The sequence below is a fragment of the Poecile atricapillus genome, chromosome 3 (genome assembly GCF_030490865.1).
Source record: "Poecile atricapillus isolate bPoeAtr1 chromosome 3, bPoeAtr1.hap1, whole genome shotgun sequence".
Taxonomy (NCBI): Eukaryota; Metazoa; Chordata; class Aves; order Passeriformes; family Paridae; genus Poecile; species Poecile atricapillus.
Genome location: NC_081251.1, coordinates 105,417,920 through 105,435,693, shown reverse-complemented (window position 1 = coordinate 105,435,693; position 17,774 = coordinate 105,417,920). Strand labels below are relative to the sequence as shown.

Below are 17,774 nucleotides of genomic sequence, written 5' to 3'. Positions count from 1 at the left end.
TCAGCGCCTCCCAGCCCCGGTAGCGCCTCACTGCTCTCTGGCCCCACTTCTGCCGCCGGCCGCTGCTGCGTCCTTCCCTTGCCGCCTTCCCTGTCCCACCCTGCCCCGTCCGTCTGCGCCCCAAGTGCCGCACTGTGCTCCCTGTGCTTCACTCAGCCCCCAGCGCTGCCCCGGGTCCCACAGTGCCCGTCCGAGCTCGCCGGTGCCGCCCGCCCGGGCCCAGCCCTCACGGCCGCCGTCGGGCGGGGTCTGCGCAGGCGCCCGCGGCCGGAGCGGCGCGGGAGCGGTGCCGGAGGTAACGCGGCGGCCCCGGCGCGGCCCCGCGGCGGAGGGAGGGCGGCGGGCTGGGCCCGGCCGGGCGCGCCCGCCGAGCGCCCCAAGCGGAGCTGGCCCGGGACGGGCTCGGGTTGTTAAGGGTAGGCCTCGGTCGCGGTCCCCGGCCGGCCGGGGAAGGGGTGCGGCAGCCGAACCGGGCCGGGTCCGGTGCGCGGTGCCCGGCGAGCTCTCGCTCGGCCCGCGCCTGGAAGGAGCTTTGATGCTGGCGCGGCCGGCCCGCACGAGCCCTCTCCACGGGGATGGCAGTGCCGTGCCGCCCGCCTTTAGCATGTGTGCCCCAGGCACAGGCCTGTCCCTGACCGTGTCCCAGTCCCGGCTGGGTGATGTGCAGCGGAGCCCTCCAGCACAGACTTGCACTGGACCCCTGATCCAGCATGTGGGCTCTGCCTGGCTCCGGTAGCTCACTCCAGCAGCACACAGCCGGGTGTTGTAGCTGAGCTTCCTGCGGAAAGCTGCCCTTCCTGAGCACTCCTGTCCGTATTCCTGCCATGCCCACAGTCTGAGAGTCCAGAAATCACTGTTTTGTCCTATATGTGGCTGTACAAGGAAAAGGTGAGCTGTATCTCATACTTGCTGTGTTAGGGGTTTACAGCACTGTCCTTGAGTACAGCCAGTACAAAAGCACATTTTAATGGTTGCATTGCTGTATCACCAGCACTGTGACACACAGGAACACAGATCTCTTGCCATAGCATGCCTCATCTACCTCTCCCCAGCTCCTGCTTCCCCTCTGTCTCTGCAGACACATCTGCTGCCATGGTGAATGAGAAGCACAACAGCACCCTGCTTGTGCAGCTGGGGCCCAAACTGCAGGCCTACCCAGAGGAGCTGCTCCGGCAGCGGCGAGGCCACGACGGCCGGCCGGAATACCTGGTCCAGTGGAGCGTCGTCAGCTTGGAAGAGAGAGCAGCGGGAGGCAGCAGTGCCTCCTGTGCAGAGCCCAAGCCAGAGCACATCTCCATGTGGATGTCTGCAGAAGAGGTCTGCGCCAGCTGCCCGGCGCTGCTGGGCCGGAGGAGGCCGCAAGGGCCTCGGCTGAAAGAGGAGAAGGCGCCCGGTGCGATGGCCGCGGACGTGGTGCTGGACGAGGCCTCGCTGCTGGAGATGAAGGCCGATGTCAGGAGCCTGGTGCAGCGAGCCGGGCGCCAGATGGCCGAGGCCGGGACGCCCGAGTGCTCCATCCTGAGCACGGTGCACGTGCTGGGCGCCTACGCCAGCATCGGCTCCCTAGCGGGCGCCTTCAGGGAGACGGGAGCCCTGGACCTGCTGATGAGGATGCTGTGCCACAAGGAGAAGCAGATCCGCCGCAGTGCCGGCGAGATGCTGCACGCTCTGGGTGCCCACGATGCAGGTGGGGGCTGCTCCTGCTCGGTGCCGCTGAGGAGGTGTTGCTGGGCAGCTGAGGGGTGCCAGCCTTTGGGAGGGGTGAGATGCCTGGGAAGCAGCACATCTCGGGGCTTCTTGGCAAAAGGGGAGGAATCAGTCTGCATCTTCCAGGCTTCCTTGGTTGTAGTTGTCTGGACTGCTCTTGGATTTAGAAACTCTCCCCTGCCAGGTTTCTGAGCTGGGATGCTGATTAACTGTTAGGAGTGTTAAGGAACGTTAGGGGTGGCTATCTCCTCTAGCAGCCCCAGCACCTCTCCTGTTCCACTGCTGGAGCCCAGCCTGGGGAATCTGGAGTTTCTCAAGCTGAGACGTGCAGCTGCCACTTTCCCATTTGCAGATTCAGCCAGTAGCAAAGCTGAATGCCCATCCTGGAGCACAGACACACACAGGACTCTGACACCTACAGCACTCACATAAACAGAAGCACAGCCAGCTGTGTCCCCTCCTGCTTTTTGTCCGGCAGTGACAGGAGGCCACTCCTGCCAGCACACCCTGCATTTTCCCGGTTCACAAATACACACATGTTCACTGATCACTTGGGTACCAGCATGGCCCCTCTGTTCTGCACCGTGCCTGGATCCAAGCCCCTCTGCCAGTCTCAGGGATCCCCCTGCTCATCAATTTGTCAAGTCTGATGCTTGCTAGTAAACCTGTAGCACTTTTGTTTCACAGTCCACGTTCACACATCCCTTGGGACTTCAGCACCAACCACCACCCACCTCATACCCTGGTCTGGACCCAGGACCTCCTCCTTGCTATTCCAGCATGACATTTTGCTAGTGAATTACATGCATGGCAGAGTGGAAAAGATGCAGATATTTACCATTTCTCCTGGCCCCAGGCACTGCAATTCTGCTTCAGCTGCTGGTGCTGAACTCCTCACTTGACTCTCTTCTAGCAGCTGTTCTTCAGAACACACACAGTTCTCTCCCTAGTGGCTGGTGACCAAGGATCCTGCAACTCCAGGCACTAGCACTGGAAAAACCCTTGCATTTGCTCCAGTAGCTGGCATATCAGGCCAGGGACTCCTGCACCCCTAATCAGAACTGAGTAATTTGATCTGGGTGAGCAATCTTCCTGATAACTGGCATTCCAAGCTCAAATCTGTGATTTGATCCAGAGAGCGATGGCACCTCCAGCTGTCATTCAATCCACTGACTGACTCCATAGGGCTCCCACACCCCCAGTAAGGCTCCAGTTCATGGTACCAAAAGCCACTCATGCAGCAGCTGGCACTCGGTCTTTGCAGCACACACACAGACACAGGGTAGAGAGAGGCTTAGTAAAGATTCAATAAGAAAGTAGGACAAACTGTGTCAATCAGGTACAGGGCTGTCAGGCAAACACACTGACCAGCCACAGTTTAAACACAACTGGCACCTTTTATAACCCTTTCTCTGCACCCCCTTTTGTGTTCCTTGCCAATTCCAATTAATCAGATAATCTTAGTGAAAAACAATCATTCTCACACACCAGATGTCCTTACTAATTGTTGTCCAGATGTCCTTACTAATTGTCGTGACTGACCAAATTTGTTTCTTCTCACTGCATCTATTAGCATTTGTCTGTCAGGTTTGTGATTCTTTATGTTCATGTTTATGGCTTCCTTCTTACTTTCACTTTTTGCAGTGAAAAGGTCCTTGACTGGATACACTTAGAGGAGCATAAATCTCCTTCCAGCACCTTGCTGGAGCTGTTTGCTGCCATGGCTTGGAAGCACCTGATGAGGTTTGGGTGCACCCAGAAGGTTGCTGGTTGTGTATCCCACAGGAGATGCGGCTTTCCCTGTCCTAGTGCCTGAGTTCATGCAGCTCTGAAGTGGGGCAGATGAGGGGCTGATTCAGGTTAACACTTCTTTTCTTCCCTGGGACCCTGCTCTGGAATCAGTTGTTTGGGGTTGCTGCTTTGTGAGAATCTTGCAGTGTTAGGGGTAGAAAAAGTACACCATGGAGCAAAATGTTGCCACTCCAGAGGGACAGAACATGGATCAGGTGACGTGCAGCAGCAAAGCTGTTCCTCTCCTGCAGCTCCATCTCTCACAGGGAGGGTGGAGTGAGGGTTGTCTTTCTGGGGCCTGAAGAGTTTTTGTTTTGTTGTTGCAGGGAGCCGGGCCTATGTCCTGCTGTCCCTGAGCCAGCAGGATGGCATTGAGCAGCAGGTGGACTTTGACAGTCGCTGCACCTTGCTGGAGCTGTTTGCTGAGATCACGTCCTCTGCAGAGCACTGCATGTCCTTCGAGGGGATTCACCTCCCGCAGGTAGGGACGGACCGGCCACCAGCCCCGGGCCTGTGGGGCATGAGGGGCCAGGAGGGGTGGGAGTGGGGGAACAGGGCTGGCACCTTGTCCTGGCCAAGAGGGGAGTTTAAGGTGGGCAGGTGAGCAGGACTGGGAGAGCTGGCACAGGACGTGGGCCTGGTGAGAGGCTGGAGGTGGTGCAGAGGTACCTGGAGAGCCCGGTCTGCGAGCAGGGAGGGGAGGGTGGGCTGAGAGGTGTCCGCTGCTGCCAGCTGGTCAGGAGCTGTCCCGGGAGCCTGCCTGGGAATGAGCTGGTGGCTCAGAGAGAGCAGGGGGCTGGAGGTGCTCTGCAGGCTGAGTGAGAGCTGTGCTTGTTGCAGATCCCTGGGAAGCAGCTGTTTGTCCTGGTGAAGCGCTACCTGTGTGTGACTTCTCTCCTGGACAAGCTGAGCAGTGGCGTGGAGCAGGGAGAGGAGCAGCAGGGCTGTGCTGTGCCCAGCCCTGTCCCTGAGGAGAGGAGCCGTGTGAAGCAGGAGTTTGAGTTCAGCATGGCCATGGCAAACCTCATCTCGGAGCTGGTGCACGCGATGGGCTGGAGCCACAGCCACGAGGCAGAGCCGCTGCCCCAACGGGACCTGCAGCCTCGCCCCACCCGCTCCATCTTCCAGCACAAGGCCTCAGCCAGCTCTGCTGCCGAAGCAGCCCCCACATCCCCAGCAAAGGAGCCCGTGACCTTCAAGACGCGCTCGGCGTTCCCAAGCCGCAGCAGCTATGTGGAATACGTGCAGGCCACGCTGGTGAGCGGCATGAGGGTGCGCATGCTCGAGGACTACGAGCAGGTCAGCGCTGGCGACGAGGGTGACTTCCGCCGCAGCAACGACGGCATGCCCCCAGTGCAGGTATCCCTGCTGGGGGAGCAGGCGCTGCCAATGGGCCTGTCTGCTCTCCTGTGCAGCCTTGCATAGGAACAGTGGGGTTGGCCTTGCATTCCCCCAGCTGGGTGTCTGTTGGGCTGTCCTCCTCAGGTGTACTGGCAAGCTCTGGGCTGCACGTACTGGGTTCACTGGCACATGGTCGAGATCATTGGCCCTTCAGAGCAAAAGGAGCTTGAGGGCCAGGAGAAGGTGAACACCCTGACACGAAACCACAGACTGAGAGCAGGTGAGTAGCCTGTCGGTCTCCTTAAGCATGTTCAACTCTCCCACTGCTCTCCCCTTACCTTCCTTTCTCCCAGCAAACTATGGTACAGTGAGGACCTCTTCTGCCCAGCATGAGTTCTTTCCTTGGGGAATGAGGAGTGTGTAGCTGAGGAGTTGGCAGAGCTGACAGTGCCCTTCCTTGCTCTGCTCCCCAGCAGTTCCACAGCCATTGCTGTGCAAGCCCTTGGGGGGGCTTTACTCCCTGCCTTACCTGGGCCAGCGGCTGCCCAAGGCTGCAGAGACACTGAGCCGTGCCGAATGGTGGGAGCTGCTCTTCTTTGTGAGGAAGCTGGAAGCACAGGAGCAGAAGGAGATCACCTGTCTCATCAAGCAGCACCAGGGAGAGCAGGTAGGGACCAGTGCCTGCAGCAGGAAAGTGGAGGGGGGAGCAAGAACAGCAGGGAAGGGACCAGGCCCAGAGGAGGTGGCAAGTGTGAGCTGTACAGGGACAGCCTGAATGGGGCAGACATGGGAGGGTGAGTGGGGATGGGTGAAAGCTGGGGCAGCTTGGCCCAGCAGAGCAGTGAGTGGAGATGAGAGGAAAGGCAGTGTCCCCTGACTGGAGGAGTGTTTGGGCAGTCCAGCGAGGTTTGGGCAGGCGAGGCAAGGCCGTGGGGTCATTGTGCCGGTTGCAGCTGGGTGGTGAGCACGGGTGGGAGCTGGGCTGGGGACAGCCAGGGCAGGGTGGCAGTGGGGAGTGGCCCTGGACGGATCTGGCGGTGCAGCCTTTCTGTCCCTCGTGCCGGTGGGCGCCACGAGGGGCGTGGGGCGTGCGGCGAGCCCGAGGTTAACTTGTCCCCATCGGTGTGGCTGTCGGAGGTGGATGAAGAAGCCCTGATGCAGCTGTCGGTACCTGCGGAGCTGGCCCAGAAGGTGCTGCAGGTCCTGGAGAAGCGGTGCGAGGGCAGCTCTCTGCGTGAGCTGCGAGGCTCCCGTGTGTACGGCAGACACTTCCTCGCTCGGGGGGCAGAGCAGGATGGTGGAGGGAGCAGCGCGGTGTCCTCAGACGGTGGCGGCTGCGGGAGCACCGGCCCCGAAGGCGGCGCGGCCAAGGCAGCGGAGGGAGACCTTTGTGCAGCCCCAGGGCCGCCCCAAGCCCGCAGTGTGGCAGTGGAGTCGGATTCGCAGCTGTTCAGCGAGCTCTTGGAGAGGGAAGGGCTGTTCTTGCCGGAGGTGACGGAGGAGCAGAGCCGGGGTAATGTCCTGCCACACGCTGGGGCACAGGCGCGGTGCTGGCACCGCTGCCGGCACAGGGGAAGGCTCTGGGCAGGGCACGGGGGCCGAGCAGCCAGGGGTTGCCTGAAGTGGGGGTGCCTGTGGGTGTCGGCTCGGTGGGTGTGGGGCACCCTGGGAGCTGCCGGAGGTGTCACCGCTGCCCTGACGCCTCCGTCCCTCCGGCCAGTGCTGGGCAGCTGCAAGGGGCTGAATGAGAGCGGCTCGCTGGCCGAGCTTGCAGCTGCGGTGGACGTGATCCAGAGCAGCAGCTCGGCCGTGGGGCTGCGCTTAGCTGGGCTCAGGCACATCGTGGAGATGCTGGAGGAGGAGCCCAAGTCGGAGCAGCAAGTCGGCGCAGCCCAGGGCGGGCTGGGTGCCGGGAGTGCCGGGTGAGTCCTGGGGTGCTGTGCAGCCCTTGTGCTGGCTGGGGAGGGCCCTGTGGGCAGGGTGGGGGACAGTGCTGAGGCGGAAGAGCGGGAGGTGGCAGTGGGAGTGCGAAGGGCGGTCCGTGCAAGAGGAGAGGTGGATTTTGTGTCCCTTTGTGGCAGGCAGGCTCACTGGCGGGGCTGTCGCAGGTGCAGCGTGGGCAGGAAGGAGGTGGCTGGCAGGGCCCGAGGTGCTGGCGTGCCAGCGGCAGTGGCAGGAGGCTCGGCCTGAGTGTCGTGTCCCATGCAGGGAGAAGCTGGTGCAGGTGGCGGTGCAGGTGCTGAGCACGGAGGCGGCAGAGAAGGCGCTGGTGGCGGTGACGCTGCGGCTGCTGGCCGTGCTGCTGGCCCGCCACGAGTGGCGAGTGCCCTTTGCCACGGAGGGCGGCGTGCGGGCCGTGCTGGCGTGCATGCAGCAGCACGGCTGCTCCGGCCTGGTGCAGCAGGCCGGGCTGGCGGTGAGTGCCCGGGGGCGGCGTGGCCGGGCAGGGCTGCGCGGGCCGGCCCGGGGGTGCTGGAGGGGCCGCTGCCCTGCGCGCCGCTCTTGTCCTCGCAGGCGCTGAAGGTGCTGGTGGGAGCTGCGGACGGTGCTGCCGGTGGGAAGTGCTTGCCCTGGAACCACGGCGATGCACAGATGATGCGGGAGATCTTTGCCAGCATCGGCTCTGCCTCCAGCGAGGGTTCTGCCAGCCTGCTGAGTAGCATCCCTGCTGCCCTGAGCACCATGCAGAGGGTGCCAGGGTAGGGGCAGGGTGTGGGGAGCGGCTGAGGTTGGGGGGAATCTGCAGGGGGAAGGACGGGCAGGGCGGGCAGGTGGCTTGTGAGTGCAGGGGGGCTCTGTGCCTGGGGGAGGAGAGTGGCACGGCTGTGTCCCTGCAGGGGCTCCTCAGGGGTGCAGAACGGCCTGCTGGTGGTGAACATGCTGATGGATGGGCACCGGGGCCTGGCGGAGCAGCTGGCGAGCTGCGATCTGCTGGCGGTGCTGCAGAGCTGCTGGAGGGACGGGCAGAGCAGCGGCTGTCCCCAGGCAGTGCTGGCCCTCAGCGCCATCAATCGCCTGGCAGAGCACCTGGGCCCGGAGGCAGCAGGTACCGCGCTGCCCACCCTGCCCGTGCCACGGCCCCTTGGGTGCCACGGGCAGGGCTGTCCTGACAGGGCAGAGCAGCCTGAGGGGCTGCTGCCGCTTGAGTGAGTGCCCGGGCTGGGCTCACGTGTCCTTGTCACGGCAGGCAGAGAGGTCCTGTTGGACCCCAAGGGCGTGCAGAGGCTGCTGGGTGGCCTGGACGACGGCGTCTTGTCCAAGGAGGTGGTGGTGGCCCTGGAGCGGCAGCTCTGCAGCGAAGGGCCTGTTCCCTCTGGCCAGGGGGCCCAGCTGCTGCAGGACCACAGCTGCTTCCAGCTGTTGCTGCGCAGCTTGGAGCTGCTGGGGACAGAGAAGGCCGTGAGCCTGAGCATCCTCAGGTGGGTGCGGGGGGAGTGGGGGCAGTCTGGGACCCCCTCAGCAGGTGTGTGAGTGCTGGTGGTCATGCTGGGGAGACCCAATGCATGTTTGTGGGTCCTGGTGGGGCTGTTCTTCACTGGGAGCAGGCTCAGCCCAGCACGTAGGCAGGTGCTGATTGGAGTGTGCTGGGGCACAGAGTCATGAGGGGACACAGCAGCTGTGCCTGGCTGCTGGTTGGGATGTACAGGGGCAGCAGAGGACATGCCTGGGTGCTGGTGGGGTGTGCAAAGTGCCAGGGGAGCCTTGGTTCCCAGTCCCTGAGAGGTGCCTTTGTGGTGGGGCAGGGAAGCGGGGCTGCCTGTAGCACTGCTGTCCATGTGGCCTGGCCTGAGCAGGCTCCCTCTGTCACTCAGGATCCTGAACAAGTTCCTGGATAGTTATCAGGAGGATGTGCTGCCCTGGCATGAGTGTGTGGAGCCCTGTGTGTCCTTCCTGAGCAGCCACAGCAGCAGCTGGGAGGTGAGGGGCCCCCAGGACTCGTGGCAGGCAGGGGTGGCTGTGCTGGCTGTGCCTCAGCCGGGCCCAGCGCTGGGCAAGCAGGGCCCCGCTGGTGGCAGCCTGGCCTTGTGTCCAAGGTGCTGGGAGAGGCGGGGGGCGGCTGTCCTGGCCGTGGCCATGTCCTGGTGGCCGCGTGCCCGGTCTGGCTGTGCCTGGCCAGGCTCTGGTGGGTACTGGTGGGGTTGGGATGAAGGGAATGGAGCTGCAGCTCCGGCTGCTGGGGGGGCCCGGGGAGGTGCCAGCGGTGCCCCGTCTGCTCAGGGCTGCGTCTCAGTAGGTGCTGCAGGAGGTTGTTGGCTTCCTACACCGGCTGGGCAGCACCAGCAAGGACTGTGTGGTGGTGATGTGCCACGTGGGCACCCACGAGGTTCTGTCCAAAGCCCTGGAGAAGCACAGCACGGTCCCGTCGCTGGCGCCGGCCCTGCTCGACCTGGTGACGGAGTGTGAGAAGTACGCCAGGCTCTACAAGAAGCTGACTGCATCCATCTTGGCTGGCTGCATCCAGGTGGGCCTGGGGAGGAAGGGCTGTGCTGGGGATTTGGGTCTGGGGGCATCAGGCTGTCCCTGGCACTGAGGGACGGCCTTGTGCCCTCTGCCTGCCACAGCCCTGCGTGGGGCGAGGGGAGGAGGACCTGGGGCCCCTGGTAAGAGCCTTGCCCCATCCCACAGCTGGTGCTGGGACAGATTGAGGAGCACCGCCGGAGCCACCAGCCCATCAGCATCCCCTTCTTTGATGTCTTCCTGCACAACCTGTGCCGAGGTGAGTACAGCCAGGGGGAGCTGAGGCCAGGCTTGGTGGCTGGAAGCTCCATGTGCTCTGCCCGCAGGCTCCAGCATGGAGGTGAAGGAGGACAAGTGTTGGGAGAAGGTGCAGGTCTCTTCCAACTCACACCAGGCCAGCAAGCTCATGGACAGGAACCCCAAGACCTACTGGGAGTCCAACGGCAGCACCGGCTCTCACTTCATCACTGTGCACATGCAGTGTGGGGTGGTGATCAGGTGGGGCTGGGCCGGGAGGGCTGTGTGTGGAGGAGGGGGCTTTGGGGATCTGTGCCAGCCGTGCCACCGTGGCCCGGTGCTGGGGGCAGTGGGAGGTGGCCGGCAGGGCGTGGTGCTGTCAGGGGCCAGGGCAGGGAGTGGGGATGGCTGGGCAGCCCCGTGTTTGCTGTGCTGCAGGGAGCTGAGCATGCTGGTGGCCAGCGAGGACTCGAGCTACATGCCATCGCGGGTGGTGGTGCTGGGCGGGGACAGCCCTGCCACCATCAGGACGGAGCTCAATGCGGTGAGTCCCCGTGGGAGTGGCGGGCTGGCCCTTGCTGTGCCCCGGGGAGGTCTGGCCCTGGTGTGAGGCCCGGGGAGGTGCCCTCGGGGAAATGGGAATGGCAGGAGCTGCGCTGCCAGAGGCTCTGCAGGCTGCCTGTCACGCTGAGGGCTCTGTGCCTCCCTGCAGGTGACCATCCTGCCCTCGGACAGCAGAGTGATCCTGCTGGAGAACATGAGCCGCTTCTGGCCCATCATCCAGATCCGGGTGAAGCGGTGCCAGCAGGTAGGGGAGCAGGGGCTGGGCCCGGGAGCGGGCAGCGTGGGGCATCGGGGCTGTGCCCGAGGAACTGAGGGTCCTTCTCTCCCGTAGGGTGGCATTGACACCCGTGTGCGTGGCATCGAGGTGCTGGGTCCCAAACCCACTTTCTGGCCCATCTTCAAGGAGCAGCTGTGCCGGCGGACGTTCCTCTCCTGCACTGCTCGGGCTCATGCCTGGAGCCAGGAGATCTGCCGAGACCGGGGGCAGCTGCTGCAGCTCTTTGGCAGGTGAGCTGTGTCCTGGCTGTGCCATCGTGTCCTTGGTGTCCCAGGACATGGCTGGCAGCCTGTGAGGGGACTGCAGGGCTGGGAAAGGAGCAGCTGGATGTGCCATCTGGGTGGGAGGGGCCCTGGCTCCTTTCTGGCCACCAGTGGTCCTTCCTGGCCAGGGCCACCTTGGGGTCCCCTGGGTTTAAGCTGGGCTAACCCCCCAGAGCAGGATGCTGGTCCCCACAGGGGCTGGCACATCCTGGCAGAGGTTGGCAAGGCACAGCAGGATCTCGTGGGCACAGGCACTGCACAGCCCCCATCTGGCAGGGGCTGTGGGGGCCCCAAGGGCCATTGGGGGCAGGCCCCAAAGACAGCAAGGGGTCCTTCCTGGGGGCTAGTGGGGCCAGTGAGCCATCGTGCCTTGGCAAGGGGCAGAGCAGGGAGCTGCCACTGCGCTCTGCTTTCCCATGGGAGTTCTCCAGCCCTTGGCACCGAGTGCTGCCCGGTCGCTGTTGCAGACTGAACCGGGCGCTGCAGCACGAGCAGGGCTTTGCCAACCGCTTCCTTCCCGACGACGAGGCAGCCCGGGCACTGGGCAGGACGTTCTGGGAGGCCCTGGTGAACCCCTTGGTGCAGAGCATCACCAGCCCAGGTACCCTGTGACCTCCGGGACCCACGTGTGCCGTGTCCCAGGTAGTGGCACCTGGCTCTGAGTCTGGTTGGCCTCGCAGACCCTGATGGTGTCAGTCCCCTGGCCTGGCTGCTGAGCGAGTACCTGGAGAGCGCGGAGCTGCCCCACCGTGCCACGGGACACAGAGCTACCTTTGGATCCTGCGTGCGGCGCCTGACCCAGCTCCTGGTGCACGTGGACCCCGGAGGCCCCGAGGCAGAGGAGACCAGAGCAGCTGGTGAGCCAGGGGCTGCCCTGCCATGGGGCTGGGCGGGCGCTGCTCCAGAGTGCCAGGCTGTGGCCGTGGGGCTCCTCTGGGGAGCGTCCTATGGCACAGAGACTCCTGAGCCAGGGAAGGCTTGTGGTCATGCCCCAGCAGTGGCCGTGCCTCCCCAGCGGCCCCTCAGCCCTGCTGTGGCAGGTCAGTGTGCGGAGCCTGGCCATGGAGCCACGCTGAGCCTGAGGCTGACCCTTGGCAGGTGGGAAGGAGGGGAAGAACAAGGAGGTGCTGGCCAGGACTGCAAAGGCTGTGGTGGAGAAGTCGAGAGGCCTGTGGGGAATCTCACAGTGCTGGCGTGGCGTGGTGCAGCAGCAGGTAGAGCTTGGAGGGCCGACTGGGAGGGGTGTGGGACCTTCCCTGGCTGGTTGGAGCAGGGAGTGGGGTCTGGCAGTGTCCTGGGAGCATGGGGAGAGCACAGGGCTGTACCTGGCCTCCACAGAGCCTCGAGCGATGTGGGACAGCCCTGCTGTGCTTGCCACCCTGGCACTGGTCAGGCTTCAGCCAGGCCCTGTGCCTGGGCCGATGCTGCAGGCCAGGAGCCAGGCCCAGTGTCGGGCTGTTATTTCCTGCTGGGCTGCTGCTGGGTCCCCAGAGTGCCCCCACAGCCCCTGCCCAGCCCTGGGAGCTGTGCTCCCACCTTGGCAGCCCCGAGCCCCAGGGACCCAGGCAGTTGGTGGTGGCAGGGCAGGGCTGGGGATGTTCCGAGGGGCCAGTCCTGCTCCGGGCTCAGCCCTCGCGCTGCTCCCGCAGGTGCAGCAGTTCCTGGAGGCGGCGGGGCAGGCGCCGGACCTTGCGGAGCGGTACTGCCGGCTGTACCAGCGCCTGCGTGGGGCCACAGAGGAGCTCTTTGGGCAGCAGGCCGCCTTTGTGCTGGCCCTGGGCCAGGGCTTTGCAGGGGCTTTGCTGCAGCTCTCCTTCCTGACTGCCCTGCACGTGAGTCGGGGGAGCGCGGCCCCGGTGCCGTGGCCCTGGGCACGGGCTGGGGAGCTGCCCTGGCCCACGGCACTGGGGCAAGCTCTGGGTGGGTGATGTCCTGTTCCCCCTGAGCCACAGAGGCCTGCCCTGGCAGCCTGGAGGGTGCCCAGCTCAGATGTGTGGTGCTCATCCCAGCGTGGGTCCGGCCCTGGTGCACTCCTGCCTTGGGCTGGTCCTTGGGCACCCTTGGCCCCTGCCCAGGAGTGCCAGAATTTCCCGGCTGCTCCCCACAGGGACATTCCCCGGCCCTGTGGGCACCTGGTGAGTCCTGTGTGTGCAGGCAGCCCTGTCCCTTGCAGGTGAGTGAGCAGTTTGCCCGCTACCTTGACGTGCAGATCCAGGAGCTCCGCAGGGCTGCGGGCAGCACGGGGCCTCTGGAGCGGCTGCAGCAGTTCTTGGAGCCCTTTGTCGTCTTCAGTGGCCTGGAGCTTGCCCACAGCTTTGAACACTTCTACAGGTGAGGCTGCTGTGTCTCCCCAGAACCCGGGGCCCGGTGCAGCGTGGCCTGGTGTGCTGGGGGAGCTTGGCCTGGTGTGGCAGTGGCGCTCCTGCTTTGCTTCTCCTGAGCTGTGGAGCGTCCATGGGTGCTGCCAGTCTGTGGAATCACATTTCCTGCTGGGGACAGGGAGGGGAGAGGTGTGTGCCACCAGGCCCGTGTGATGTGGGATGAGGCCAGGCTCAGGCCCAGCCCTGACTGAAGCTGGTGGCCATGGCAGGCTCTACCTGGGGGACCGGCTCCTGACGCAAGGGCCATCTTGGCTGGAAGGAGGCATCGTGGAGCAGATGGGGCTGTGCTTCCCCAGCCGCTTTCCCCAAGATATGCTGAGCAACTTGGCCCAGTCGGAGGAGCTGCAGCGGCAGTTCTGCCTCTTCCAGCTGCAGGAGCAGGATAAGCGGCTGCTGGAGCTGGACACGGGCCTGCACGAGGTGAGAGGGATGTTCCTGTGGGGAGGCCGGATCCTCACGGGGATCCTGGAGCCTGACTTGAGCTGCCCTCGTGCCCTGTGCCCAGGTGCTGGGAAGAGCCTCAGTGGCAGATGTGCCAGAGGTGAAGGTGCTGGCCCTGTCCCCACGCTGCTGGCCTGTTTCCCCGCTCTGTTACATGGATAACCCTGCAAGGTTTTTCCCGGCGGAGCTGAGCTCCCCACTGGATGAGTTTGCTGACTTCTGCCGGCAGAGTGAGTGCTGTGGCCTGAGGTGTGCCCAGAGCCTCCAGGGCAGCTCAGCCACAAGTGGTGGTGGGCTGGGAGTGCCTGGCAGGGCTGCTTCCCATCCCTGGCACTGACACTGTCCCTGGCAGGCCAGAGCCAGCTGGGCTGGGAGTGCACAAAGCCCCGTCGGCTGCAGTGGACGTGGCTGGGCCACGCCGAGCTGCAGTTTGGAGACTGCGTTCTGCACGTGTCCACACTACAGATGTACATCCTGCTGTGCTTCAACAGCACCCAGGTAGGGGCTGGAGCCACGGTGGGGCCAGGGAGGCAGTGGAGGCTGGAATGTGCAGGGCCGTGTCCTCCCTTCCCTTCTGGTGGGGTCTCCAGCGGTGTCTGGGGCACGGGACCCTGTTCTTAGGCAGGGCCTGTGGCCACTGAATCTTGGCCATTGCCCTCCCACCCCGTGCTGCAGGAGGTGGCTGTGGAGGCCCTGCTGCAGGCTACAGGGCTCCCTGCTGACCTGGTGCACCACGCGCTGACACCGCTGACCCACGGCCAGGGTGTCCTGGTGGGGAGCTGCACTCTGGGGGGTGAGTGCGGGGCTGGGGACCCAGGGGAGGGGCTGGCCTGAACCCCGAGGGGGTGCTGGGCTTAGGGGTGCACAAACTCATAGGGCTGGTGAGGGGCTGGGTCCGTGTGTTGGTGCTCAGGGCACAGGTGTGTGTCAGGGTGGGGCCAGTGTAGGGCTGGGGGTGATGGGTGGGGTGGGGCTCGGGGCCATGCATGGGGTGTGGGGCAGCGTGGGCAGTTGGGTCTCGGGTTTGTGTGTGGGCTTGGGCCGGGGCCAGGGGCCATGTGCGTGGCTGTGGCTTGGGGCCACACGTGGGGGACAGGGCTGGGGTGGCCAGGGGTGCAGGCAGCCATAGGGGGCCCAGCTTGGGTCCCCCAGCCACATGTTGTGTCCTGGGGCTCCTTCAGGCCCAGCTCGAGGCTTGGCTGAGCCTGGGTTGGGTGATGGCTCCAGGTGCACTGCGGCTGAACCAGGCAGCCCTGGCCCAGAGCTCCGGCCGCCAGCTGAGGCTGCTGCCCCAGCAGAGGTACCTGCGGACAGAGACGGCCGAGGTGAGTGCCCTGGAAAGGAAGAGGAATGTCCTGTGCTGCCTCATCACCCGCATCCTCAAGCTGGAGAAGCAGCTGCACATCGACAACCTGGTGTTCAGGGTAAGGGGGGGGAGCAGAGGGGGCACAGGGGCTGCACGGGGGCTGCAGCCACTGCAGTGGGGCTCCTTTGCTGCTGCAGGTGATCGATGCCTGTCAGAAGGGCGAGTTGGGGCCAGGGGTGCAGTTCCTGAGCTTCTGCTGCCACAGCGTGGATGTGCTGTCCTGCATCCTGCACTTGCTGAACCAGGGCTATCTCCGGCGCCAGGAGGGGAGGCCTCATGTCTTGGAATACATCTCTGCTGAAGCCACAACGTTCCCCACTTCTCAGGTCCAGCCACAGGTTGCCTTCCAGACTGTAGAGATCAAGACAGCAGCAAACCTGGCCTCTGCCGAAAGGAGACAGACTTTTTCCACATTCAGGTAGATGAGGACTTGGGTGGGAGGACTCAGGCTGAATCCAGTCTGTCTCTTCCTAAACACGTGTGAGTTTTATATAAATAAATGAGCCAAGCTCCACCCAGTCCCATCTTGCAGTCTGTCGGGGAGCTCAGCTGGTCCATGGCTGGGAGTCTGGCCAGGCTGCACCCTGCCCAAATTTTTTTCTCTCCCAGCTGTGCTGAGTCATGCCCTCAGACATGGGGGCACACACACACACACACACACACACACATACACATACCCTGCCATAATGGTAACAGCATTAATTTATTAAAATTAATCCCAAAAAGTAACCATACAATAAATTTAAAAAAAATAGAATCTTGTAAAAAAAAAAACTCAGGTGCCCTCATCCCGCACATCCAGCTGGCAGCACCATGGGGTAGGGCTGGTTGGGAAGGGATGGGGAGATGAAGAGGACAGCCTCAGCAGCAGGGCTGCAAGGGGACTGAAAAAACTGCTGAGGCTGTGCTGTGGAGGGCAGGGCCAGCACAGTAGTGCAAGGCTGGCAGTGGGACTGGCAAGGGTGGTACAGGGGTGGTGGGCCCTGCTCAGCACCTGCCCCCTGCACAGAGCAATCTGGCTGGCTGCAGCACTGGGGAACCTGCCTGGGCCCAGCCCAGCTGGGACCCTGGCTGGCTACAGGGCTGGCCTGGCAGGTGCATCTGCGGAGAGTGGGGCCCAGAGCCCTTCCTGGGGCTCTGCTGGCTGGTGCCAGCCCTTGTCCCAGGCTGCTGTTGGGGGACACGGGAGGCAGATGGCATGGTGTCCTGGCTGGTGTTGGAGGGTGCATGGACCCGGTCTCACTGGCCTCACCTTCACGGGTCTTGGCCCACAGGATGCAGGTGTGGTATCCCCCCCCACTGAGCAGGCAGGGACTGGTCTGCAGAAGATGGGGACAAGAGAGCATATCCATCTCCCTGTCTCCTCCTGCAACCCACTGCAGCTCCATTCCAGGGATGCCCCAATGTCTCACACACTCTTTGAGTAGCCGAAGATGCCCACAGGAAGATACTTGACGTGTGTTGGCCACTGCGCTGCCAGCTGGAAAAACTTCACATCGTTCCACTCCACCCCATCTATGGAGACTGAGAGGAGAGGGTGCAGTGAGGCACAGCCCTACCACAGCCAGCCTGTGCTGCCTGGTCTGCCCCACTACAGCCCCAAGGGGCTGGTACCTGTCCTCACCTCGCAACATTGTGTTCTGGTGCTTGGCTGTGCAGATGAGGCGTGTGATCCCTTCAATGACTTGGCTTTTGGGTTCCAAGTCTTTTTCTTTTGGTTTCTTGCTCAGGAACATCACTGGGGGCCAAGGCCAGACAGGACCAATGTTAGGATGTCCCCACCTGGCCCTAAACAGGAGCCCCTGCCCCAGCGCATTGACTGATCCCTGCTGGGCCACATCTCAGCCCTGCCTTCCTGCAGGATCCCCTGCACTTTTTTCACAAAGGACTGTGGCCCCACAGGCAGAGAGCACCCCACAGTGGGCTTGCTTACCTTTCTTGTTTTTCTCCTTGGTGACCACGGTCATGGCCATGGTGCTGGGGGGCACCAGCTCCCCCGTGCTGGGGATGCGGCTGACCTGGAGTGAGCGGAAGTTGCTCTTGAGTGTGTTCTTGATACCCGTCTCCCGCTTCTCACCCTCCTTTTTCCTGTCCAGCCCTTGTGTTGTCCAGTAGTCCACCTGCAGGCCCATCACCTCCACACCAGGGCTCAGAGACCTGGGCAACATGGGCAGCACATGCAGCACACAGGTGGTGCCCTTGCTCCTCTCCCCCCACTGCTTCAGGCTGAGGGGGGCCTTGTTTTCTTACCCAGCACCCGAGAGGCCGCTGCTGACGGACGGAGAGGGTGGCGGGGTGCTCACAGTCTCCTTGCCATAGGGAACAGCTGCACTGGAGGCTGGTGCTGAGCTCAGCAGGGAGGGAGTGCAGACTGTGGCATCATCTGAGTCCACTGGGGAGGAAAAGTGTGGGTTTGAGGGTTTGGGAGACACTAACAAGAGCCTCCCACCTGTGGAGAAGAGAGCTGGGCATTCCCAGGGACTCACCGGAGGCACTGAAAGACTGCTCCACCAGGCCCACCTTCACCACCTGCAAGGACAAACCAGAGGATACCCAGCATTAGCAGGACTGGGCACTGCACCTCTCCCCTCAGCTCCTGCTGGCCCCTCAACTCACTCACCCCCACAAAGGGGACAAACTTCTGGCAGGAGTCCTCATCGGGGCTGCAGAAGGAAAAGAGGCTGGTCAGGGTCTGGGTGTGCTGAGCACCGATTGCCATGTGACCACTAGCCTTGTGCCCAGGCAGCCCTGCACTCACAGGGGTCAATGCTGGCTCACACCCTCTAGACCATCTCCTCTGCCCTCCCTCCCATGAGACCCCCTGTCCCCAACATGGCAGCACAGGGCACACTACACAAGGAGGCAAGGAGTTGTCCCCTCCAGTGCTGGGAAAGGGCTTGCATGCGGGAGGGCAGCCCTGCCCCTCTGTGGGGTCACGGCTCCTCTGC

General features: G+C 63.4%; 2 protein-coding genes and 1 long non-coding RNA gene across 7 annotated transcripts in view; 1 reads left to right on the top strand and 2 right to left on the bottom strand.

Moving 5' to 3' along the window:
• The first annotated feature begins 248 nt into the window (after positions 1-248).
• On the top strand, positions 249-15,409 carry LOC131577151 (cullin-9-like). 5 transcript variants are annotated; one of them, XM_058834609.1, is made up of 30 exons: positions 249-295; positions 1,079-1,687; positions 3,825-3,979; positions 4,339-4,857; positions 4,984-5,119; positions 5,313-5,506; positions 5,977-6,352; positions 6,560-6,761; positions 7,048-7,255; positions 7,354-7,538; positions 7,677-7,885; positions 8,027-8,258; positions 8,652-8,757; positions 9,074-9,301; positions 9,466-9,556; positions 9,624-9,795; positions 9,973-10,078; positions 10,247-10,342; positions 10,430-10,605; positions 11,106-11,239; positions 11,319-11,495; positions 11,737-11,852; positions 12,288-12,470; positions 12,812-12,969; positions 13,229-13,439; positions 13,525-13,690; positions 13,813-13,958; positions 14,136-14,253; positions 14,688-14,884; positions 14,964-15,409. In XM_058834609.1, the coding sequence occupies exons 2-30, from the start codon at positions 1,093-1,095 to the stop codon at positions 15,246-15,248; spliced, it is 5,877 nt and encodes a 1,958-aa protein (XP_058690592.1). In that variant the 5' UTR covers positions 249-295; positions 1,079-1,092; the 3' UTR covers positions 15,249-15,409. The 5 variants fall into 5 exon arrangements, with proteins under 5 accessions (XP_058690592.1, XP_058690594.1, XP_058690593.1 ...); XM_058834611.1 differs by lacking the exon at positions 249-295 and adding an exon at positions 300-416; XM_058834610.1 differs by lacking the exon at positions 249-295 and adding an exon at positions 472-888.
• Positions 4,923-5,466, bottom strand: LOC131577153 (uncharacterized). Its single transcript, XR_009277153.1, has 3 exons — positions 5,369-5,466; positions 5,178-5,240; positions 4,923-5,047 (listed from the first exon to the last, which is right to left on the bottom strand). It is a non-coding gene; the product is annotated as an uncharacterized LOC131577153 (long non-coding RNA).
• A 101-nt stretch (positions 15,410-15,510) lies between the features above and the next one.
• Positions 15,511-17,774, bottom strand: part of LOC131577152 (phosphofurin acidic cluster sorting protein 1-like) — a 53,325-nt gene continuing 51,061 nt past the window's right edge. The window contains exons 19-24 of the mRNA XM_058834612.1: positions 17,447-17,489; positions 17,313-17,355; positions 17,077-17,218; positions 16,760-16,983; positions 16,451-16,564; positions 15,511-16,350 (exon numbers count right to left, since the gene is read on the bottom strand). Coding sequence (XP_058690595.1) covers positions 16,235-16,350; positions 16,451-16,564; positions 16,760-16,983; positions 17,077-17,218; positions 17,313-17,355; positions 17,447-17,489 — 682 coding nt within the window. The 3' untranslated portion in view covers positions 15,511-16,234. The remainder of the gene's footprint in view (positions 16,351-16,450; positions 16,565-16,759; positions 16,984-17,076; positions 17,219-17,312; positions 17,356-17,446; positions 17,490-17,774) is intronic.

Excerpts from the sequence above, each read along its gene's own strand:
- LOC131577151 (XM_058834607.1), top strand. The coding sequence starts at position 1,030 with ATGCCTCATCTACCTCTCCCCAGCTCCTGCTTCCCCTCTGTCTCTGCA. Across the intron at positions 5,507-5,976 it reads AGCAGCACCAGGGAGAGCAG|GTGGATGAAGAAGCCCTGAT; the intron begins GTAGGGACCAGT and ends TGGCTGTCGGAG. Across the intron at positions 11,240-11,318 it reads GCAGAGCATCACCAGCCCAG|ACCCTGATGGTGTCAGTCCC; the intron begins GTACCCTGTGAC and ends TTGGCCTCGCAG.